Source organism: Oncorhynchus mykiss, chromosome 7 (genome assembly GCF_057628025.1).
Source record: "Oncorhynchus mykiss isolate SJ-2025 chromosome 7, ASM5762802v1, whole genome shotgun sequence".
NCBI classification, from domain to species: domain Eukaryota; kingdom Metazoa; phylum Chordata; class Actinopteri; order Salmoniformes; family Salmonidae; genus Oncorhynchus; species Oncorhynchus mykiss.
In genome coordinates, this window is record NC_143028.1 from 32186899 (window position 1) to 32212820 (window position 25922).

General features: G+C 40.0%; 1 protein-coding gene across 1 annotated transcript in view; it reads right to left on the reverse strand.

Moving 5' to 3' along the window:
- LOC110527702 (protein phosphatase 1, regulatory subunit 16B) overlaps positions 1–25922 on the reverse strand; it is a 135067-nt gene that overhangs the window by 26647 nt on the left and 82498 nt on the right. The window contains exons 3-5 of the mRNA XM_021609156.3: positions 25680–25750; positions 504–649; positions 159–262 (exon numbers count right to left, since the gene is read on the reverse strand). Of these exons, the coding sequence (XP_021464831.1) occupies positions 159–262; positions 504–649; positions 25680–25750 (321 nt within the window). The remainder of the gene's footprint in view (positions 1–158; positions 263–503; positions 650–25679; positions 25751–25922) is intronic.

Sequence of the window (25922 nt, forward strand, 5' to 3'; positions counted from 1 at the left end):
TGGGTCTCCCATCCTCCTACATTTTTCAAGTCACCAGCCTCCACTGCTCTACCGTTCAGCTATATTATTGAGGATATCAGAGAACTGGGACTTCAGGTGCTACAGTGAAAGCCGACTGACATATCAAAACAGTATATATATTTTTTTTATTCGCTCACCTCGATTTGCCATTGCGGTCTCGATGATGTCCAGGGTAGGGTCATCTTCACACAGGTCATAGGGCATGTTGCCGTCAGAGTTCACAGCTAACAGGTCTGCTCCACTGGGAAGGTGGAAAACCAATAAGAGATAAGTGTGACTTAATTGGTTAGAGCATAGCGATAGCAATGCCAAGGTCATGGGTTTAATCTCCCCAGGGATCAAAAACATAGTAAAAATGTATGCTCTAACTGTACTGTAATAGTCTTGGACCAAATAAAATACAGATCTGACATTAATAAATACAAGACATATAGATGGAAAGCTGCAGTGTTATATGTAGTGTGACTAAGCCACTGTCTTACTGTTGTATGAGGACCTTGACCAGTCCTGCATGTCCACAGGTGGCAGCAGCATGTAGCGGGGTCCAAAGTTCATTGTCCTGGGCGTTTACACTGGCACTACGATTCAACAGGATCTTTACCATCTCCTCATAGTTATCAATACAGCACTGGGGAGAGAGAGAGAGGTAGCGAGAGAGAGAGAGAGAGGTAACGAGAGAGGTAGCAAGAGAGGAAGCAATGGAATATTAGCTTCATTTAATGCAACAAACTAAATGCATTGATGTAACAAGACCCTGTAGAATCTATGAGACAGAATCTCTAATGCTGTATAAATGTATTTTATAGAACTTTATAATTCCACTGAGACTTGTTAAGAATACATTAAGCATCACAAAGATGTTACTCTGACATCTCCACTGCTGTGTGGGTTGTGTGTGTTCTCAACAGCAGGAAGTGGGCTAAAACTAAAACAAACAAATTACCAGGGTGTGGAAAACAGCTCTTTTCTCCATCAGAAATAATTGGAGCTAACTAATGCTCAGTGGTGGTAAAAGTACACAATTGTCATACTTGAGTAAAAGTAAAGTCACCCCCAGTCAAATACTACTTGAGTAATAGTATCTGGTATTAAATATAATTAAGTACAGTGCTGGAAAAAGTATCAGTTGTCATCTTTGAGTAAAAGTAAAAAGAAAATGCTATATGCTCCTTACAAATTCCTTATATTACGCAAAACGGGCAGCATTTCTATTTATTTAAGGACAGCCAGGGGCAAACTAACACTCAGCCATAATTTACAAACGCAGTATGTATGTTTAGTGAGTATGCCAGTTCAGAGGCAGTAGGGATGACAACACGTTTTATTGATATGTGCGTGCATTGGACCATATTGCTGTCCTGACTGAACATTCAAATATGTAACAAGTACTTCTGGGTGTCAGGAAAAATGTATGGGAGTAAAAAGTACATATTTTCCTTAGAAATATAGTGTAAAAGTAAAAGATGCCAAAAATATACATAGTAAAGTAAGATAGATATCCCCCAAAACAACGTAAGTACTTCAAAGTAGTTTTACCTAGTTACTTTATACCACTGCTAATGCCATGGAGGTGTGTCACTATAATAGGCTGTACAGAGAATGACAGAGACAAATTAAAGAAAAGGAACATAGAGATCAGAGATACTGTATGGCAAACCTTGAAAGACAATAAACAAAGTTCTCTTTACAATTATTTGTTTTGATATCTCACAATGGGGATTCGCTAAGATCACCTACTCTTGGAATAACCAATCAAAATAATCTGTTGGAGACAGACAGGTAGTGGCAAATGATGTGAGCCCATCACCTTCTTAAAATGAGGTACTCTCCAGACCTCTGGTTATTCTCGCTTCTCTTCCTCACAAAGAGAACCATTCTCTAGCTCTCCTCAGATCGACTGGATCCCTGTTTTCCTGCTTAACTGCTCACAAGTGAACCTTAAAGGACATCGCTGCCAAGCGTAGGTCTTCGGACCCTGTCGAGAAGTTGAGTACTGAACGAAAGATTTTTGTTTTGTGTAAAAATTCCTTTCTACTTCTCAGTCTCCATTGGTAGCTTGCTTCATGGCCAGCTATTGCAACTCGATTATCCCATGCTACAAAGCTTAGACTAACTTGGTAAGCTCGCTGAGTGGCACGCTAACCTCACTAGCATACCCTACCTGCAACACGTTAGCATTGTTAGCTCCCTTCTCTCGCGTAATTTAACCTAAGTTCCCCCGTTTGTGTTAACCAGAGCGACGGTCTCAGCCTCGTGGCTCATTCGGTCACAGGAGCACACTATCTGAAGACTAACTGTGCCCCCATACAGTTTTCTTCAGGCAGCACTGAGCTAGCCACGGCACCTTGACCACGAGGTAGCTGCTAGCTAGCTAATGCCCCACTAGCTTCGTGGCTATAGCGTTCTACTGTGCTCATTATTGCTAGATGTTATCTGCAAGCATTCTAACTATCTAGCTTATTACGCTGTTTACATGAGATATGATTTGCTAGCCACCAGCCCCCACGCTTTACGCTTCTAACATGTTGTCCTTACAACAAGCATTGCTTTGTCCCCCTAGCAAGCCTTGTTCTTCACAATGTTATTGTGAATGTTGTTTTTGGCCATCATTATATTATTGTCAATGTTGTTTTTGGCCATCATTATAAGCCTGCCACACACATTATACGATACATTTAACATAAGAATGAGTGTGAGTTTTTTCACAACCAGGCTTGTGGGAAGTGACAGAGCTCATATAGGACCAGGGCACAAATAATAAAAATCATCAATAATTGCTCTTTATTTAACCATCTTACATATAAAATCTTATTTGCTCATCGAAAATTGTGAATAACTCACCACAGGTTAATGAGAAGGGTGTGCTTGAAAGGATGCACAAAACTCTGCAATGTTGGGTTGTATTGGAGAGTCTGTCTTAAATAATTTTCCACACAGTCTGTGCCTCGATTTAGTTCTCATGCTAGTGAGGGCCGAGAATCCACCCCCACATAGGTACGCGGTTGCAAAGGGCATCAGTGCCTTAACAGCGCGATTTGCCAAGGCAGGACACTGAGCGCAGCCCAATCCAGTAAACTGGCAGTGGCTTTTGATTAAAGTGCGTGGTGAGTTAAGTGGCTCTAGAAGGTTCTCGGACCGAGAAACAGCCTCATACATTTGCAATGACTTCAATTCATTTTAACCATTACGAAAATGACGGCATTTAGTTGACTGATGGACACTGACTTGCTAGTTGACTTTTGTACATTTGCAATATGTTTAAACGGAGAGGGACCATCACCAAAATGGCATTCTGAAATCAACACTAAAAACGGCATCACCATAGTCTCCAGACTGTGCCGAGTTCAACGAGACGCCCCGCTTGACCGTAGCTCGCTCTGAGTGCAGCGACCTTGAAAAAGAGAAGGCCCAAAATGAAGCCTGGCCCTAATTGTCATTTGCTTTTGGGTGACAGTGAGAGAACCGTTAGGATGATCTGTGCAAGCCTAACCTTGACCGTGTGGCATTAACCCTTAAAAGTTAAAAGAAGGTGTTTACATCAAACAGTTTGCATTGACTTCTCTCCCCATAGGAATACATTGCCTGCACCCCTAAATTCAACCTGAAGCCTATGTGGGTTATGAATGCCTTATGAACCTGTCTTCGGTGACAATCCATCAGGCCACTCTGAGGTCTACCTGTGTTGATTCTAAGCTTCCTGGAGCAACCGGAAGTGATTAAAAATCACCCTAAAAGTGTATATCCATACCCAACCTGCAGTTTGATAGAAATAGTGCATTCAACCCTGTGTAAATCAGTCAGTTCTTAACATAAATACTTAAAACTTAAAAGCATACCCCAATGAGGATGTGTGTTGACTTATAGCTTCCTGTGTCAACCGGAAGTGTCATAAATGGTGTCACAGGGGCTGTTTCGAAGGGTTAAAAAAGTCAGATCTTTCCAAAACTTCATATGTGTGATTAGGCTGAACTGCAAATCAGTCATTTCTCCCATAAAATTGCAAAGAAAAACAAAATCACACACAGAGAGAGTAGAGACATACACTGCCTGCATTAGTTAACCTTGTTGGAACTAGACCTAAAGTTCCAAAACTTTAGAAACCTGTTCTAGACCTCAGGTCGATAGTGCGTGGTGAGTTATGTGGCTCTAGAAGGTTCTCGGACCGAGAAACAGCCTTGTACATTTGCAATAACTTAAATTCATTTTTGCATCACGAAAATGACGACATTTAGAAATGTCCCAGAGTCGCAAGACTAGGTGCATTGCGACCGCCTCGGCCCATACAGACGGACCCCAACGTTTCTGTCCGATAGCTCATTCAAGGACCCCGTAGCAAGGCATGGAAAAAGTGGATTTTCAGCACCAATTAGGGTCTTGCTCGGGCACCAAATGACCTATCGAGCTGAAACTTGGGATTCGGGGTCGCCTCAACTAGGCCTACACATAACATCAGAACTGGACCCGCAGCTAGAACGTAACTACGTGTTTTACGTTTTTATTATAGTTTGAACAGAAGGTGTTGTGAATTTTGGGCCAGCTCTGAAGTATGTGATAGTTGGCTACTAAACGAGTTGGAAAAAGTTGGTTTGGTGTCAGAATGATATCTAATTGACTGATGGACGGCGACTTGCTGGTGACTATTGTCTATTGTTAAACAGTGAGGTACCATCACCAGAGTGACATTCTGAAATCAACCCTAACGAGCGATAGAGAGGAACCAGAATCACTGCCCAGCCATCCCGAGTTCATCGGGCCAGTCAATTTCGCATTCCTGTAGGATTTTTGAGCATGACAAATTCGTGATGGTAAATGCCCATTGAAACATATTGCAAATGCACGTGCACTTGCAATATGATTCAACAGTGAAAAAAACATCACCAATTGGACATGATGATGATGAAATCAACAACAAGCGATTGTTGTTCCTTTCCATCACTGCCCGGCCATCCTGTGTTCATCAGGTCAGTCAATTTTGCAATTCTGCATGATTTTTGAGCATGACAAATTTGTGATGGTAAATGCCCATTGAAACATATTGCAAATGCACGTGCATTTGGCAAATGGACATAACATCCTGATTTTGCATTTTCAAATCTTTCATATTGCATTTGGACATTTCTTATGGCATTTGGCCAAAAAAAAGTAACTTTTGACTTCCTATGAAATCATATTGCAAATGGACCAAACACATGCCTTATGCACAAGTTGAAAAAAAAAAAAAAAAATTATGATAATAATATTGGACAAAAGTATATTCATACAGTTCTTACACGTGTAATTGACAAAAAATAAATAATAAATATATATTTTTTAAATCGAAAGAATTTCGAAAAACGGTCCAAAAAGCACTTTAAGGGGGTGCTAGGCGTTTGAATTTTTTTTCACTTTTTCAAAATGTTACTTTTGGATGTTGACTTGTGTTGCATTTGCAATATGAAAAACCACGGTGGAGCGCGCTCGCCACCTGTTGGATTTTTAAAGTGTTACACCTGACAATTGCCATATGGCATTTGCAATCAACTTTGAACGAAATGACGCCGAATTGAGTGGTATTGGATACCGTGTATATGGTTTATCCAGTGCCAATGACTTCCCATTCATTTTTGTCCATTTCAGGGGGGTGTTTCCTTACATACATTCCCGGGTAAGGGGGCAGGTGCTCTTCGGCTGCATTAGATTCACAACTGTCAGTGTCCATGCTAGCTGGGCAAATGTAGAATTACTGATGCCAGCACTGGATTTGCTCGTGAAAGCAGAACAACTTGTGTAGTCGACAGGTGCAGGTGTAGTACTTCTGGTAGTAGCAGTACTACCAGTAGAGCTGGTACGTGTCTCTATGGACACAGGCCTTACTTTTTTTCACCATTTATCCATTTTTGAGCAAACAGAATGAGCAGCAGCTACGTTTGGCTACATATGGACCGTTAGTGGAATTCCCGCGAGGGAGTAACGGTTAATGTGATATGATGTTAATTATTAGACTATGTTGCCTGTATTTGACATTGTGTTGTTATTTGGCTTAACACTAGATGGATTAATTTTATTTTTTGGCAGTGAAACGAGGCTACTCAGTTAAGGAAAAAAAAATGATATTATTTTTGTCTTACCTGAGTGGCCTCGTTTCACTGCAAAAATAAAAAATGAAAAAATAAAAATAAAATAAATTGTGTATACATACACATACACACACACACACACACACACACACACACACACACAATTATTATATATTTTTGTATTTGAATCACATTTTTATTTTCCGTACCCCCGACAGCATTGCACGTACCCCAATTTGGGAATACCTGCTATAGAGCATCTACGGATGGACTATCCAAATAAAGTGTTACCTTACCAGGTTCTAACCACTAGATGGTGTTCCCTCAATGTTAATTCAAAACTTAACCTTCAAATGATAATGATTTATAAAATGTAGAGGGAAGAGTTAAAGTTAGAACAATGGGTTTGTCCAGATACATTCATATGAAATAAAAAAAAAAACTGCCAAGAGGACTACTAATTCTTAATTTAGTCTTTCACTTTATTTTCTTGCTTCAGTGCATCTTCTATTGGAGTGATGTCGCTACATCCCAAATGATATTGGCAACCAGTTTCAGTGGTTGGTGCCTTAATGTTGTAGATTGTGCTTGTTTTTGGTACATGACATATCCTCTCTGTTTGGCCAAGAAAATTACCTTGCTGGAAACTTGAATGCTTGAATTTCACCTTCACGTCCAAGTTTTAATCATCCACATCATCTGCAATTCCAATCCAATTTTCATCATAGCAGAAAACTAGAAAATCAGAGGCTCGCACATTCACCATTGTATGCTCATCTATGGGTTTCCCAAGGACCAAGTCAAACTTAAAGGCATAATCTGAGCCAGCTTTCCCAAAAGCATGTTGAGGCTAAATTGAATCTCCGAGCTATCTCCCAAAACCACTGTTACTAAAGATGCACTTGAACACATGCATAGAACACCGAAATCCATATTTAGATGTGTTTCCTCCCTACCACGTCACTTTATACACAGAAGATCTCCTTTAAATGTAGATAAACATCTTGATTCTCTCTCTCTGTGACCGCCGGTAACTTCACAACGAAGTTGACTACGAATACAAAGTTGCCAATGTCTTTGCAGATGTTACAAACAAGTGATAGATAAAAAGATGCTTCAAATGAAAACCGAGATGACTGCATTAAAAGCTAATTACCGGTAGCCTACAGTATTAGGCTACAAATCAATTGTTCATTCATTATTAATTTGCTAATTGTAGGCGGTCTAATTTTTGCCACAATATATTTCACGATGAGTCGGCTAACACCATGTGCGCAATGACGTGCAAAATCTTGATTTAGTGCATAATTATAGGAGTAAGCAATCATTAGAATACGCCACCTCAATATTTGAGGCCATAGGTGACAGTATCTTTCTAGAAGCTGATCTTTCGTCAGTAATTTAGAATTACTCTAAATGAAGGTCAAATTTGAATGGCGAAAGGCTAATACAAGGGCAGCGCTGCCTTCATTTAGATCCTATCAGTATCGACACATGCCTCAAAGACACACTTAGTGAACATGTTTTGTGAAACACACGTTACATCTTCGGCCGTTGCAGTAAATATGGATTGTTAAAACACTCACTCCATCGCTATCGGGAAACCGGGCCTAGGGTAGTACCCAACTTCCGCTGTGGCCAATTAATATCTTGATTGGTCCTTTCTGATAGAGAGTTACTCCTTCCTCATTCTGAATCTAAACCAGAATGGTGAATTTGTATTGCATGTGTAACTGGCAACCTCTAACTTGGCTTTGCAACGCCGTCGGGGGTACGTCAAAAATTCACATTTTCAAACAGTCCATTCAGATTTTCCAATGGGGCAATACATTTGGGTGATGTTTTTTCCCCCTCGCCTGAGTAGCCTCGTTTCACTGCCAAAAATAAAACTAAACTATCCAGTGTTCAGCGAAATAACAACACAGTCAAATACAGGTAGCCTAGTCAAATAATTAACATCCAATCACATTAACCGTTACTCTCTCGCGGGAAGCCTTCACTCTTGCACAGACATTTAGAAACGAAACATGCCAATTTGAAAAAAAAGCCACAGGAGTTTGAGTGACAATTAAGATGACTTTCGAGTAGTAAGACATGTATAAAAGCAACCAATACCATTAATAAGGGGCTAGAAGCATCTTTATATGGTGAGCTACCGAGTGGCTAGGACAGGCAATACCCATACTATTGTGGAGGACTTCATTATTCCTGCTGCCACGGATATGGCTGGGACAATGCTGTGGGAAGTGGCCAAATGCCATTGAAATGCCTTCATCAAACATCACTGTTTCACGACGCATCAGTGACATGGCAGGAGATGTTTAGAAACAATTACTGTTTCGCATACAAGCCAGTGAATTCTACGCATTACAGCTGGATGAGTCAACAGACGTGGCGGGAATGGCACAGCTCCTGGTATGTGTCCGTTATGTTTATGGGGGTTCAAATATGGAAGACATCCTCTTCTGCAAACCACTGGAAACCAGGACAACAGGAGAGGATATTTTAAAGTACTGGAAAGCTTTGTGACATCAAATGGACGTTGGTGGTCAAGATGTGTTATCTGTACTGATTGTGCAAAAGCCATGACAGGGAGACATAGTGGAGTGGTAACGTGCAAGCAGTTGCTCCCGATGCCACTTGGGTATACTGCAGCATACACAAGAGGCTCTTGTAACCAAGGGAATGCCTGACAGCTTGAAAGACGTTTTGGACAGTACAGTGAAAATGGTTAACTTTCTTAACTTAAAACCTCTTAACTTCTTATGGTATAGGGGACGCTCGCGTCCCACTTGGGCATAAGCCAGGGAAAATGCAGCGCGGAAGACTCAAATAAAATGATCTAAAAATCAAACTTTCATTAAATCACACATTTAAGATACTAAATTAAAGCTACACTCGTTGTGAATCCAGCCAACGTGTCAGATTTTAAAAAGGCTTTTCGGCGAAAGCATAAGATGCTATTATCTGATGAAAGCACAACAGTAAACAAAGAGGGTAACATATTTCAACCCTGCAGGCGCTACACAAAAAGCAGAAATAAAATATAAAACATGCCTTACCTTTGACGAGCTTCTTTTGTTGGCACTCTAATATGTCCATAAACATCACAATTGGTCCTTTTGTTCGATTAATTCCGTCCATATATATCCAAAATGTCAATTTATTTGGCGTGTTTGATCCAGAAAAAAACGGCTTCCAAAATGCGCAACGTCACTACAAAATATTTCAAAAGTTACCTATAAACTTTGCCAAAGTATTTCAAACTACTTTTGTAATACAACTTTAGGTATTTTTAAACGTTAATAATCGATCAAATTGAAGACGGGTCTCTCTGTGTTCAATACAGGAACACAACAAAACAAGCTACTTTTCAAGTTTCAACAGTGTTACGCAGTTCCTAGATGGCCGTACTTCTTCATTGCACAAATGAATAACCTCAACCAAATTCCAAAGACTGGTGACATCCAGTGGAAGCGGTAGGAACTGAAAAGTTCCTAAGAAATATTGTTTGCCAATGAGAACCCACTGAACAGAGAGACCTAAAAAAAAAAAAATCTGAACGGTTAGTCCTCGGGGTTCTGCCTGCTACATAAGTTTTGTTATACTCACAGACATGATTCAAACAGTTTTAGAAACTTCAGAGTGTTTTCTATCCAAATCTACTAATAATATGCATGAGTAGCAGGAAGTTGATATTGGGCACGCTATTTATCCAAAAGTAAAAATGCTGCCCCCTATACCTTAAAAGAAGTTAAGGATCTGCTAATTAGTGTAGTTGATGACAATTCTCCCGGATCCGGGATGGGTAGTTCCAAGAAAGGATCGGAACCATTTTTCAATTTTTCCTAAAATGACATACCCAAATCTAACTGCCTGTAGCTCAGGCATTGAAGCAATAATATGCCTATTCTTGATACCACTTGAAAGGAAACACTGAAGTTTGTGAAAATGTGAAATTAATTTAAGAGAATATAACATATTAGATCTGGTATAAGAAAATAGAGGAAAAAAACTATCTACTGTTTTTTTTACCATCATCTTTGAAATGCAAGAGAAAGGCCACAATTTATGATTCCATCCCAGGCAAAATTGAGATTTTAGCCACTAGATGGCAGCAGTGCATGTGCAATGTTTTCGACTGATCCAATGAACCATTGCATTTCAATTCAAACTTTAGTATGAAGACTGCCCAAATGTGCCTAATTGATTTATTAAGAACTTTTCAAGTTCATAACTGTGCAAACAATAGCATGGTATTATATCACTGTAATAGCTATTGTGAATTGGACAGTGCAGTTAATTTAACAAGAATTTAAGCTTTCTGCCAATATCAGATATGTCTATGTCCTGGGAAATTTTCTTGCTACTTACAACCTCATGCTAATCACATTAGCCTACGTTAGCTCAACCACGGGGGGGGGGGGGGTGTTCCTGTGAAAAGTAAGGCACCTGAACTCTTGGGTGTTTTCTGCATTATGCAATTGATATGGGCAGCGGCCATGTATTGCTTTTACTACATACAGAAGTGCGCTTGTTATCAAGGGGGAAAGTATTGACACATTGTTAAAAAAAATAAAAAAATTTACTGACCATAATTTTCACTTGTCTGAGCGCTTGCATGATGACACAGTCTGTGCCTGATGACAAGTTTCTCACCAAGTTTCTCGACCGGCCTATCTGGGTGATGTTTTTTAACACCTGAATGATCTGAATCTAGGATTACAGGGATTCTCCGCAACTATATTCAATGTGCGGTACAAAATTGAGGCTATGATTAAGAAGCTGGAGCTCTTCTCTGCCTGCATTAAGAACAACACACAGGTCTTTCCATCATTGTCAAATGTGATACAGCGAAGTACTTGAGTTAGCTGGGTGTGCAATTATGCATGTGCTTTCCCGAAACGGACAACAAAAACAACTGAATTCGTTATCACTTTCATGCCCAACCTACAGCCCACTTACCGAAAGCTGAACAAGATAACCTCATTGAAATTGCAACAAGCGGTTGTGAAAATGTAATTTAAAATCAGAAGCCACTGCCAGAATTTTGGATACGGTGGCGCTCAGTGTCCTGCTGTAAGCTGATGCCCTTTGCTACCACATACCTATGCGAGAGTGGATTATTGGCCATCACTAGCATGAAAACTAAATACAAACTGTGTGTGGAAAATGACTTAAGACTGAGACTCTCCAATACAACCCAACATTGCAGAGTTATGTGCATACTTTCAAGCACACCCTTCTCATTAACCTGTGGTGAGTTATTCACAATTTTTGATGAACAAATATGGTTTTATATGTAAGGCGGCTAAATAAAGACGCAAAATTATTATTATTATTATTTATTTTAAGCAACATGTATTTAGAAATGTAATATAATAACCTTAAAATAGTCCTTTCTGCACACCCTGATGACAGTGATATTTGCCAATAATGTCTCTCAACTGTGCATGTCATCTTTAAGGCCTACCTTCATTACAAGAGCAGGGCTTGCACTAATCCATTTCATGATGGCATGTACAGTAGCTGTAGTTGTCAAATCTGGTATCCTTCCACATGGTTAGCCTCATTATGAGTCAAATCTGGTATCCTTCAACATGGTTAGCCTCCCTGCATCCCACTGCTGGCTTGCTTCTGAAGCTAAGCAGGGTTGGTCCTGGTTGGTCCCTGGATGGGAGACCAGATGCTGCTGGAAATGGTGTTGGAGGGCCAGTAGGAGGCACTCGTTCCTCTGGTCTAAAAAAATATCCCAATGCCCCAGGGCAGTGATTGGGGCCACTGCTCTGTGTAGGATGCTGTCTTTTGGATGGGACGTTAAACGGGTGTCCTGACTCTGAGGTCATTAAAGATCCCATGGCACGTATCGTAAGAGTAGGGGTGATAACCCCAGTGTCCTGGCTAAATTCCCAAGCTGTCCCTCATACCATCATTGTCACCTAATCATCCCCAGCTTACAACTGGCTCATTCATCCCCCGACTGTGTGATCTGAGTATGTAGCAAAAATAAATACCCACAAAATGTTTTATTTGGGTGCTAGATTGACTCAGTTCAAAGTCTGCTCTGCTGGCTGCTGATGTGGCGGCGGAGGTCGTCAGTGAGTGTAGCAGAGGGGTGAGTGTGTAGCACATGTGAGCTAGTTGACAGGTAAGTGCTAGGCTCTTTCTCAATTCATCCTTCGATTCCTCCTTCTAAAAACCCATTGATGAAGGTCCTTGTACCTTCTCCAATACAGGTGAGGAGATAGGATGCAAGTAATCAAGGAGAGACAAAGCACCCATAGCCATCTTGTGGTGATGTAGACCACCCTGAGACCTAAAGACCATGGTTTTGGTAGGATAATGGACACTGCTTTGTGGGTATGAAGTGCTGTTGTGGACAGGGGTTGCATCCTAGGTCAGCCGTACAGAGATCGTTACACCTAATGATCAAGGACTTCAGCTGCAGCTGCAAATCTGTGCAATATCATCAGACAAAATGAGCGTGACATTCAAATAAAACAAGACAAAAAAGGAAAAGTTCAACGACGAAAAAATACACTATACTTAAATCAAAGAGTCAACACTATGTAATATCATACAAAGGATGCCTATGTACATGGTTAGTGGGTTTAGACATTCATCTTACTCCAAAACAAGAGATGATCAGTGGTGTTAAAAGTACCCACATTTTCATACTGGAGTAAAAGTAAAGATACCTTAACAAAAAAAGTCACTCAGTAAAATATTACACGAGTAAAAGTCTAAAATAATTTGGTTTTAAATATGCATAAATATCAAAAGCAAATGTACAGTCGTGGCCAAAAGTTGAGAATGACACACATTAATATCCACAAATTTTGCTGCTTCAGTGTCTGGATATTTTTGTCAGATGTTACTATGGAACACAAGCCTTTCAGAAGTGTCAAATGCTTTTATTGACAATTACATGAAGTTGATGCAAAGAGTCAGTATTTGCAGTGTTGACCCTTCTTTTTTAAGACCGCTGCAATCCGCCCTGGCATGCGGTCAATTAACTTATGGGCCACATCCTGACTGATGGCAGCCTATTCTTGCATAATCAATTCTTGGAGTTTGTCAGAATTTGTGGGTTTCTGTTTGTCCTCCCGCCTCTTGAGAATTGACCACAAGTTCTCAATGGGATTAAGGTCTGGGGAGTTTCCTGGCCATGGACCCAAAATATGTTTTATTCCCAGAGCCACTTAGTTATCACTTTTGCCTTATGGAAAGGTGCTCCATCTTGCTGGAAAAGGCATTGTTCGTCACCAAACTGTTCCTGGATGGTTGAGAGAAGTTGCTCTCGGAGGATGTGTTGGTACCATTCTTTATTCATGGCTGTGTTCTTAGGCAAAATTGTGAGTGAGTCCACTCCCTTGGCTGAGAAGCAACCCCACACATGAATGGTCTTGGGATGCTTTACTGTTGGCATGACACAGGACTGATGGTAGCGCTCACCTCGTCTTCTCCGGACAAGCTTTTTTCCGGATGCCCCAATCAATCAGAAAGGGGATTCAGAGAAAATGACTTTACCCCAGTCCTCAGCAGTCCAATCCCTGTACCTTTTGCAGAATATCAGTCTGTCCCTGATGTTTTTCCTGGAGAGAAAAGTGGCTTCTTTGCTGCCCTTCTTGACACCAGGCCATTCTCAAAAGTCTTCGCCTCACTGTGCATGCAGATGCACTCACAACTGCCTGCTGCCATTTCTGAGCAAGCTCTGTACTGGTGGTGCCCGATCCCACAGCTGAATCAACTGTAGGAGACGGTCCTGGCGCTTACTGGACTTTCTTGGGCACCCTGAAGCCTTCTTCACAACAATTGAACCGCTCTCCTTGAAGTTCTTGATGATCCGATAAATGGTTGATTTAGGTGCAATCTTACTGGCAGTAATATCCTTGCCCGTGTAGCCTTTTTTTGTGCAAAGCAATGACGGCACGTGTTTCCTTGCAGGTAATCATGGTTGACAGAGGAAGAACAATGATTCCAAGCACCACCCTCCTTTTGAAGCTTGTTATTCTGACTCAATCAGCCTAACAGAGTGATCTCCAGCCTTGACATGATGTCTGCTGGTCCTTTTGTGGCAGTGCTGAAATGCAGTGGAAATGTTTTTGGGGGATTCAGTTCATTTGCATGGCAAAGAGGGACTTTGCAATTCATCTGATCACTCCACATAACATTCTGGAGTATATGCAAATTGACATCATACAAAGTGAGGCAGCAGAATGTTAAAATTAATATTTGTGTCATTCTCAAAACTTTTGGCCACGACTGTAATTGCTAAAATAGACGTAAGTATCAAAAGGAAAAGCATAAATTACTTCAAATTCCTTATATTAAGCAAGGCAGATGGCACCATTTTCTGTTTTTTTAAATGTATTAACGGATAGCCATGGGCTCGCTACAACACTCGGACATCATTTTCAAATGAAGCATGTGTTTAGTGAGTCCACCAGATAAGAGGCAGCAGGGATGACCAAGGATGTTCTCTTTATAAGTGTGTGAATTAGACTATTGTCCTGTCCGGCTAAGCTTTTAAAACGTAATGAGTAGTTTTGGGTGGCAGGGAAAATGTATGGAATAAAAAGTACATACTTTAAGGAATGTAGTGAAGTAAAAGTTGTCAAAAATATAAATAGTAAAGTACAGATACCCAAAACAACTACTTAATTAGTATTTTCAAGTATTTTTACTTAAGTACCTTACACCACTGGAGATGATTGAATAGTTAAATGAATATGGGGTTTAAAATAAAATAAGCAGAATGTCAGGGCTGTAACAGAATCCTGCACACCCAGTAGCTAGATCTTGGATGGAGTTTCTTTGTGAACTTCATCCACAGACAGGGAATAGCAGCTTTCACAGGTCTCTGTATCTGAGGTTAGGAAACATAGAAATTAGACCAGTTTAATTATTCTCAAATGATATAACATTTGATATTTCGTTTCAATTGTGCTTTTGTATTGTCATAGTTCTCTCTTTGGGACTGGACATCTGTTCTTTAGCTAGCTAGCTTAGCTACTAGCTTGGTAGCTAACATTGTTAGCAGATTAAACTTATTTTTGTGTCATAAAAAACAACTAATGGATGGCAGTCTATCATATTTACACGTAGGTAGCTAGCTAGATACCTGACATTGCCTAGAATAGATGGTTAACTTAATAAACAACTTACCCATGTGCTACACATCATCCACCACCTCCTGCTGCAGCTAACATTACTAGCCATACATGCAGGCAATGCAGCCCACTGCGTTGCTTCTTTGGGAAATCTATAAACTTTAATTTAGAAAAATAGATGTGTCTCGGGACGTAAGGACCATCCCACCAAGGAATACATTCTGTCAAACTGCAAATTCCTACCTTGAGAAAACAACTAAACTAGATTAGCTAGCTTAGCCAGCTAGCTGTTTACAGCCGCGATTTAACAGACATTCTGCTTATTGTTTACAAACACAATGAAAGTTCTTTGGGGTTCCAGGGTTCACTTCCACTTCTTCTCAAAAAGACATTTGTAAGGGTCAATAGTACAGGTCAGGGAACAATGTCATTCTGTTACCATCATGCTGTTACTGGGTGTTCACCCACTTCACTTACTGTAGGTCAATAACCAAAATAGTTATAATTTCATAGCTGACACCACATTCTTCAGGCATCTTTGAATCTTAATTCAGAGTAGGTATTTAACAGAGTTTTTGGAAAACGTGGTCACATAAATTGGAGGGAGATTTTACAGTCATTCTATTACCAAACTTTACATGTGCACTGTTTGAGTAAATGTGTTTTTGCAAAACTTTGTGGAAATTGTTCAAAGTAGTCCTCGTGCATAGAGTTTTTTTACCTTTCAAATCAATAGTTTTTATTTGGCATACTTTTAAAGTGAAAAATCAGATTATCAGCATCATTCTGTTACCGTGGAATTGCCAACACACAGTATTTGAAACATAACTCTACAGACTATGAGCTTGACAAGAGATCAGTTTGTTCTCGGGATATTTCCCTTCTTAGACACAGAATGTGTATGTCTGTGAGAGAGATTTGTTTAATAACTTCCTTATTGGCTTCAAGGAGCAGAACAGTATGACACATAATACAGGTGGTGGTGCTTATTTCTGTTCTTCCTGTGCGATATGTGTGTGTGAGATGTTTTTCTGCGTGCATGGGTGTGTGTGCATGCGTGCAAACTGTTTGACAGCAGAAGAGACAAAGTTACAAGGTACATGGTACAGTTAGTCTAGGTGATATAACATGAGCCATAGCCACAGTTGGAAAAAAAAAAGTTTCTTTTTAAACTGAAAGTCACCAGGAAGTAACCATTGTTACCACACAATTTCCTATCAAATGCAGAGTAAACACTTGTGGAAACAGTAAAGTCAAATACATTTGTAGGCCTACCAAATATTTGCCATTAATACAGCCCTAGAAACTGGCTCCAATGTGTGAAATGTACAGTAGCTAAACATGGTTTACAACTTAAATGTTGCGTTTGTACTCATGATTGGATGAAGTCAAAATCTTCAGCTTGTGTTAGGCAAAGGGTACATTTAGGCAAAGTGTACAGGCAAACCCAACCGTGTCCATGTCAAAATAATTTACCCTCGTCTGGATTACAGCTTGGCTAGCCCACCATTAGCATTACCATAAGAACCCTCTTTAAAACCCACATATTTGAGCCCACATACTAGCTGTTAGGCTAATCCCCCGAGTCTTTCCCTGTAATTCCCCTGTAGCCTGCCTCCCCCGGCCCTCTGCCTGCGCTAAGACAATGAACCGACCGGGGAAGGAAATAATGTGTCTTTCATAACTGCTCATGCAAAGTATTTAGAGATGAAGGCCTGCCTCACAAAGAGGCAGATTGTGCATCTGTGTGTGTGGATAACAACACTGGCTGTGTTACTGGGCTCTGGCTGTGGGTTGTATGGATTGGAGGGGTGGTGGGCAGGGGAAGAGCAGAAAGCAAGGCTGATGCACTGTAAAGGTCCAGGGTAACAAAATAATATTATGGAGTCAGTGTTTGGTTAATAGTACGGAATCTAATACATAAACTGTGGGCTGAAAGACAGGGGGACTGTTTTACTGGGAGGTTAGGAGTTAATGAAGGGCCTGGTGAAGCGTAGTCTCTAGACAGATGGTTTGCTTCCGGCAATGTATCAGTTGGGACGCATTTTAAGCCCCGCCTACCCAAACTCGTGATTTGTTGAGAGAGTTGTCTGTAAAAAATAAAATAAATAAAAAAATATATATTTTGGATTACGTTGCTCCAAGGTCAGGGATATCTGAGACTAGATGGGGAGAGGAGAGAACAAGGCTGAAGTACTGTACAGTAAAGGTGTAGGCCAACTAAATATGGCCTCAGTGTTTGTTTAGTTGGAAGGATACAGAGTATGGAATACTGGGGTGTGGTACAGTTGTTTGGTATTATATCAAAACATTCTAAAGCAATCCTGGGTTACTCTTTTATAGTGGTGGAAAAAGTCCTCAATTGTCACACTAGAGTAAAGATCCCTTTTACTTGAGTCATTTTCTATTAAGGTAGTCACCCAGTAAAATACCACTTGAGTAAAAGTCTAAACGTATTTGATTTTAAATATACTTAAGTTTCAAAAGTAAATGGAATTACTAAAATGTACTTAAGCATCAAAAGTAGAAATCATTTCAACTTACTTATATTAAGCAAACCAGACGGCACAAATGTTTATTGTTTTTATTGACGGATATCCAGGGGCACAATCCAACACGCAGACATAATTTAGAAACAAAGCATTTGTGTTTAGTGCGTCTGACAGATCAGAGGCAGTAGGGATGACCAGGGATGTTCTCTAGATAAGTGTGTGAATTGGACAATTTTCCTGTCAAAATATTACAAGTGTGTGTCAGGGAAAATGTATGGAGTAAAAAGTACATTTTCTTTAAGAATATAGTGAAGTAGAAGTAAAAGTTGCCAAAAATACAGATAGTAAAGTACAGATACTTTAAAGTACTACTTAATACATTTTTTGGGGTATTTTTATTTAATTACTTTACATCACTGTTCTTTTATTCTGTGAGCAAGTGAGATTGACTGGCCTTCAGATGTGTTCAGACATTTCTTCACTCGATGTGACACTTTCGTGAAGGCACTCAAACTCACTGATTAACAGGGCATAACTGTGTCCAATTCTCAGATTCCAGTGCACTCATCATCACGTGTGAAGTAGAATACCTCTGGTGGATCTATCAGTGATAAAACAAAGCCAGCTGGATGACGACACCTGAAATTGGTGTCGTGACACTTCAGATGAGCCCGATAGCATGCGCTTACACACACACACACACACACACACACGTTATGTTCTTCTATCCTCGTGGGGACCTAAAAGAAATGTCCATTCAAAACCCTCTTTTCCCTAGCCCCTAACATCAAATAAAATGTTATTTGTCACATGCGCCGAATACAACAGACCTTACAGAGAAATGCTTACTTACAAGCCCTTAACCAACAATGCAGTTGAAAGAAAAATAAGTGTTAAGAAAGTATTCAAATTAACTGAAGTAAAAAAAGAACAATAAAACAACCCTAACCGCTAACCCTTACCGCAATTCTAACACTAATTGTGACCCTAACACTGAAGTTTAAAATAACCTTTGACCTCATGGGGATGTGGGAAACGGGGCTGAGTTTTCCTCGTTTTACTGTCCCTGGTGGGACTTGAGGATTTTATGTCCCCACAAGGATAAAAGAACCCCCCCCCCCCCCCCCCACACACACAAATACTTTCACAGTATTTGCAGCAGGTTTAAAAATAACACAAAGCTAGTGTGTGTTCTTCATGTATAGTCAATTGGTCATTATTTTCCTTTCCAGAACCATATTGGATGTAAGTTGTTATATGATACTGTTATGTTATCCTCTTGGATCTAATGTATTCTCTTTATCTATATGTGAAGTATTTTCTAACCCCATAAATAAATCAAACAAATCATTGTGCTCCAACATAGAGGCCTGTCACTGGACCAAGAAGCCCAGACCCCTCAGTCAAGACATGCTACCCATGGTCCAGAATTATGTGCCAGGGAGAGAATAGAACAAACACAAAAGTGAAAACACACACTTTGAGGTGTGGTGCTGACCATCGAAATGAAATAAGTTACTATATTTACATGACGCTGACAGACTAACGGAACATATAAACTCAGAAAATGAAATTAAAGTCGCCTACTCTTCTCTTCTTATGACTAATCGCACAGGAAATTAAATTGAGAGACATTTATTTATTTTCCATGAGAGAGAAGATGTCTTGTCACCCACCCATCACCCAGTGGTGCCAGACAGACAGAGTACAAGACAGAGCAGAGAGCTACATAAATTATACAGTATGTTCGAGATGATCAGCCTGAGCAATGTCACTGCACTGTGCCGAATCTCTCACCAACAACACTTTCTATCCAAAAACAAACAAAAATTACAGGACCAAAGTGGTTTGTTAAAAAAAATGTAACCTCAGATAACCTCCGTCGACTCTTAGATATCGTAAATACTTAATTAGAAACAACAGCTCCTTGGGTTTTATCTCTCGATGCAGAAAACACTTTTGATAGACTAGAATGGTCATACTGTATCTCTGGTCTGTCTTGGAACATATGGGAATTAGCTCCTATTTCATTAAATGATTAACCCTTTACACCCGTTGGAATTGGCCTATATGGATAGGACTAAATTGAAATGTTTCTTACAGAAAAAATATGAAATGCATATCCATGGCAGCAATTGAAAGGGAACCGTTTCGAGATTATGGGAGAATGATTAGACCAAAAGGCGAGGACACAACAGTTCACCTGACACAAGACTGAATCCAAACATTACACTGTAGATTTGATTTGAATTTGACATTTACTGTACTTTGACACATTTGTTGATAACAAAATCGGACAATACTCCGGATACATTCAGTAACATGAGAATATTCCTGGGAAATGTGGGGTAGGTGCAACACAAGACAAAAAACAATGACAAGGGTTTGAGTGAGAGAACTAACTGGTCTGTTCAGAACAACCAAGGGTATTACGCCATGTCATCTTGTAATGGTACATCAAACATAGTGATCGTGAACGTTTTATGATATGGAAATGTGAAGTGCCCAATTGAACTCACGGGTGTTTGCTTGTATGACATCAAAGCGGTATTTATAATAATCCTCAACGTCTCATCTTTCAGAATACCTAGAGTCCCAGGTGCTCAAGTTCAGAACAGGACTTCTGTCAGTCAACACCCATACAGGACTGTGAAGAGCAGAGCCAGAGCTCTGACGTCATGTAAATAACAGCAATTTCCCTCAAATCTACTGATCATGTCATCTCATTATGCATTCTCATAATTTGAGTATAGAAAGACATATGACGTCTCCTATTGCACTGTAAGACGTGGTCTTTACTGATACAGTATATCCCTTAAACAATGTCAACTACGCTTTGGTGCTTTTTTTTGCCCACAAAATGTATATTAGGTGCAAAATTGAAAAACAATGTAACTGGGAATCAAAATGGCCCATCTATACTCCAATATTTCACAATAATGCCTTGCGATCTGGAGGGCGGCCTTTTGCATCCCCCCAGTGATCCAAATGTGGAATCCGTGCCCTTGCGAATATCATGGACAGTAATGGTTTGACAACCTTCCAAGATTTGAACGACGCATACATATTACCAGCCAACTCCTTTTCTATACTTACAATTTAGGTCAGCTATGCTGTCCTAAGGAATCCCTTGGGAAACCCTACTACCAAACCATCCAACGATGGGATTTATAAATAAATGATCTGGGCTCCCGAAAGGACTGATATCTATAATATATAAACTTTTGAAAAACACATTTTAAAACTAGCCATTAAAACACATATGGTTCACAGATCTAAGTGAATTTGAAAAACCCTTTAACTGGAACAGAATATGGGAAAATTGGACCTTGGCATCCCGTAATCTGAACCATCAATTTATACATTTTAAGTTTGTTCAGACTGTATTTAACACCAAGGAAACTGGCCCCAATTCCCAACTGTTCACTGTGTCCCCTGTATCAGGTAGGCATATTCATTCATATGATGTGGGAGTGCTGTGCATTTAAATGCTTCTAGGACAAAGTTACAACATTTATTTCAAAGTGCATGAATGTAAATATTCACTGCTTTGCATTTCCTATGTTACTTAACGATGATAGCTCATTGAATCTCTCAATCAATCAGAGACCATTACTGCTGTCAGACAACACTGCCGCAAAAAAAAGATGTTGGCTCTTGATAGCAATCACTCCACTCTCTCCCAATTCGCCAGTGGATACAGTTACAATTAGAAGTTATAACATTAGAATTATCGACAGCGAGAATGAATGGTGATAGTCAAGGTATAATTGATGCCCAACACACAAAAAATACACACTACCATTCAAAAGTCTGGGGTCACTTAGAAAATGTATTTTTTTTTGTCCATTAAAATAACATCATACTGATCAGAAATACAGTGTAGACATTGTTAACTTGTTATGGCTGCAATCCCCCTAGTGTGCTACATTCAATAAATATTACAAATATTTATATTCATGAAATCACAAGTGCAATATAGGAAAACACAGCTTAGCCTTTTGTTAATCCACCTGTCGTGTCAGATTTTGAAATTATGCTTTACAGCGAAAGCAATCCAAGCGTTTGTGTAAATTTATCGATCGCACGACAAAACATTAAGTACACTTAGCATCAGGAAGCCTGGTCACGAAAATCAGAAAAGCAATCAAATTAATCGTTTACCTTTGATGGACTCCGGATGTCTTCACTCACGAGACTCCCAGTTACACAACAAATGTTCCTTTTGTTCCATAAAGATTATTTTTATATCCAAAATACCTCCGTTTGTTTGTCGCGTTATGTTCAGAAATCCACAGGAAAGAGCGGTCACGACAACGCAGACGAAAATTCCAAATAGTTACCATAATGTCCACAGAAACATGTCAAACGTTTTTTTATAATCAATCCTCAGGTTGTTTTTAAAATAATCGACAATATATCAAACGCAAATGTCTTTCACAGTAGGAGAGGGAAAAGCAATGGCTGCCCAAACTCTGTTGCCCGAGCAAAACTCATGTGACCACTTGACGCGATGTTATCGTTCTGGCTCATTTTTCAAAATAAAAGCCTGAAACTATGACTGAAGACTGTTGACACCTTGAGGAAGCGATAGGAAAATGAATCTGGTTCATATCCCTTTAAATCCAGCAAAAGGAGGCTATGGAACATTGAGTTTTCAAAATAGAAGCCACTTCCTGTTTTGATTTTCCTCAGGGTTTCGCCTACAATATCAGTTCTGTTATACTCACAGACAATATTTTGACAGTTTTGTAAACTTTAGAGTGTTTTCTATCCAATACTAATAATAATATGCATATATTAGCAACTGAGACTGAGGAGCTGGCCATTTATAATGGGCACCTTTTCATCCAAGCTACGCAATACTGCACCTGCAGCCATATGAAGTTAATGTTGTAAATGACTATCGTAGCTGGAAACAGCAGATTTTTAATGAAATATCTACAGAGGTGTTACAGAAGCCGATTATCAGCAACCATCACTCCTGTGTTCCAATGCGACGCTGCCTAGAAGGCCAGCATCCCAGAGTCGCCTCTTCACTGTTGACATTGAGACTGGTGTTTTGCGGGTACTATTTTACGAAGTTGCCAGTTGAGGACTCTAATCTGGTTAGAGCCAGTTTGCACTGTTCTGTGAGTACACAGCGTTGTATGAGATCTTCAGTGTCTTCTTCCATTTGTCGCATGGAATAGCCTTCATTTCTCAGAACAAGAATAGACTGACACGTTTCAGAAGAAATGTCTTTGTTTCTGGCCATTTTGAGCCTGTAATCAAACCCACAAATGATGATGCTCAAGATACTCAACTAATCTAAAGGCGGCAAATTGTATTGCTTCTTTAAACAGAACAACAGTTTTCAGCAGCGCTAACATAATTGCAAAAGGATTTTCTAATGATCAATTCGCCTATTAACCTCTTGGTGTTAGGGGGCAGTTTTTTCATTTTTGGAAAAAAAACGTTCCCGTTTTAAACGGGATATTCTGTCAGGAAAAGATGCTAGAATATGCATATAATTGACAGGTTTGGATAGAAAACACTAACGTTTCCAAAACTGTAAAGATATTGTCTGTGAGTATAACAGAACTGATGTTGCAGGCGAAAGCCTGAGAAAAATCCAATCCGGAAGTGCCCCAGGTTTGGAAAGCGCTGCGTTCCAATGACTCCCTATTCAGCTGTGAATGTACCATCAACGAGGTTACGCTTTCTACGTATTCCCCAAGGTGTCTACAGCATTGTGACATAGTTTTACGCATTTCTGTTGAAGAATAGCCGTAGGCGGCCACATTGCGTAAGTGGTCACATGGTGGCTCCGAGAGAGATTCTCGCGTAAAATACAGAGGTAGCCATTATTCCAATCGGTCCTAGTGAAAAACGAATTGTCCCGACGGATATATTATCGAATGGATATGAGAAAAACACATTGAGGTTGGATTCAAAACAACTTTTGCCATGTTTCTGTCGATATTTTATGGAGCTAATTTGGAATATTTTTCACGTTGTGGTGACCGCAATTTCCGGGCGATTTCTCAGCCAAACGTGAAGAACAAACGGAGCTATTTCGCCTACAAAAATAATATTTTGGGAAAAAATTAACTTTGGCTGTCTACCTGGGAGTCTCGTGAGTGAAAACATCCGAAGTTCATCCGAAGTTCATCAAAGGCAAACGATTTAATTTGATTGCTTTTCTGATTTCCGTGACAAGGTTGCCTGCTGCTAGCAAGGCATAATGCTATGCTAGGCTATGATAAACTTGTCTAGCGTTGGCTGTAAAGCATATTTTGAAAATCTGAGATGAAAGGGTGATTAACAAAAGGCTAAGCTGTGTTCCAATATATTTCACTTGTGATTTTCATGAATAGGAATATTTTCTAGGAAGATTTATGTCCGTTGCATCATGCTAATTAGTGTCAGATGATGACAACGGTCCCATTCACGGGATGGGGTGTCACTACAGGTTAAAATGATAAACTTGGATTAGCTAACAGAATGTGCCATTGGAACACAGGAGTGATGGTTGCTGATAATGGGCCTCTGTACGCCTATGTAGATATTCCATAAAAATAAATAAAATATATTTAAAAAATCTGCCGTTTCCAGCTACAATAGTCATTTACAACATTAGCAATGTATTAGCAATGTACACTGTTTTCTCATCAATTTTATTTTAATGGACAAAAAATGATGATTCCATATGTGCTATTTCATAGTTGTGATGTCCTCATTACTATTCTACAATGTAGAAAACAGTAAAAATAAAACCCTATAATTAGGTGTCCAAAATTTTGACTGGTACTGTATATAAATAAATAAAACGTCATTCATCATAGAGGTGTATGTATACATAAACAAGGGAAATGTGAAACAGAATAAGTGAAATTGATTCCAACGGTCTATTATCAACATACATGTCTAAGGGCGCATGAGGTCCTCTTGTAGGGGGAAAGTTGCACCTCCCAGGAAAACATGAGGACTTGGCATTGTGGAACCTGGCAGGACAGCTGGCGGTTGTAAATAGAAGATCTTCTGCAGTTTAGACCCAAAAGAACTCTTGAAACACTCCACCATAGCTCTCTCGGCCGTATGCCCCTACATCCACCCTTGTAAACCTGTAGCGGGCATCTTCTCTGTCTCCGTATATCGCCTATTTTTTGTGTTTCTCGATGCATAAAGTCTAGTAGATCCTGGGTAATTCGCACAAATTATATTTTCTTGCCAGTCAAGTGTCTCTCTGTGTACACTATTTTATTCTCCCGCTCGCCTCTTCCTTGCTTGAGTGTGTTGTCACTTCCTTGTTTGGCCATAGATGGCTATTACCAGCTCATCGCCTTCTACTGTCCCGGGGTTTATTGCAGTATTTGCCTTTTATTGTTTGTAATTTTTTGGGAGAAACGGAATTGAGGAAACATGAATAGAGACGGAGCCAAAGTGTGTGCCGGGCTGCATTGATTAATGCCCCGTGTCATAACGAGAGCACACCACACTGCAGGTACAATAGCATTGGCCTGGAACAACTCATTAATAACACTACCTCAGACAGGAGGTAGGTTGGGCTAGCCGAGTTATTAAACACACGCAAGTGCCACAACCCCCCCAATCTTTGGATGTGGCTGCTATTTTTTGGGGAGGGCTCAGAAGGCTCAGTTTTATATCCTAAGAGTGCAGATGATCTGGTGTTGTGGACAGACAGACAAGCAGACTGACTCTGAGCTGAAGGCCTGAGCTGGTTTTCTGGTACCAGCTCCATCACACATTACACCACCAAGCATGTTTATTTTATACGCTAACTTTTTGGCACATTTAAGCGGTTTTCAATCAGTTGATGGTGCCGGTTAACCATATATATTTTTTTAAGTGTCTGGTGTCCTGGATTTTAGAGAGACAGAGCGACTGGGGAGAACTATTTGGACCTAAAGTACGACTGCCACTGAAAAATATGTGGATTGAAGGACTTAGTAATTATATTGTTTATAATTAGTGACAGAGGAACATAAGCTCACCTGGTGTAGGGCAGTGAGTCCATCCTCGTTGCACAAGTCTGGACTGACATTGTTCTTCAGCAGGTAACGTACTGGAACACAGAGAGAGGGAGAGAAACAGAAGGGACAACACATTAACAAACCATGGTAGAAGAGCGTGGACTTCACACATCCACGCCAGACAACAAGAACAACGACAACACACATTTAGCCTCTCTTCACTGGCCAGAGAACCTAGGAAGAGGGGGGCCACTCACAGTAAGT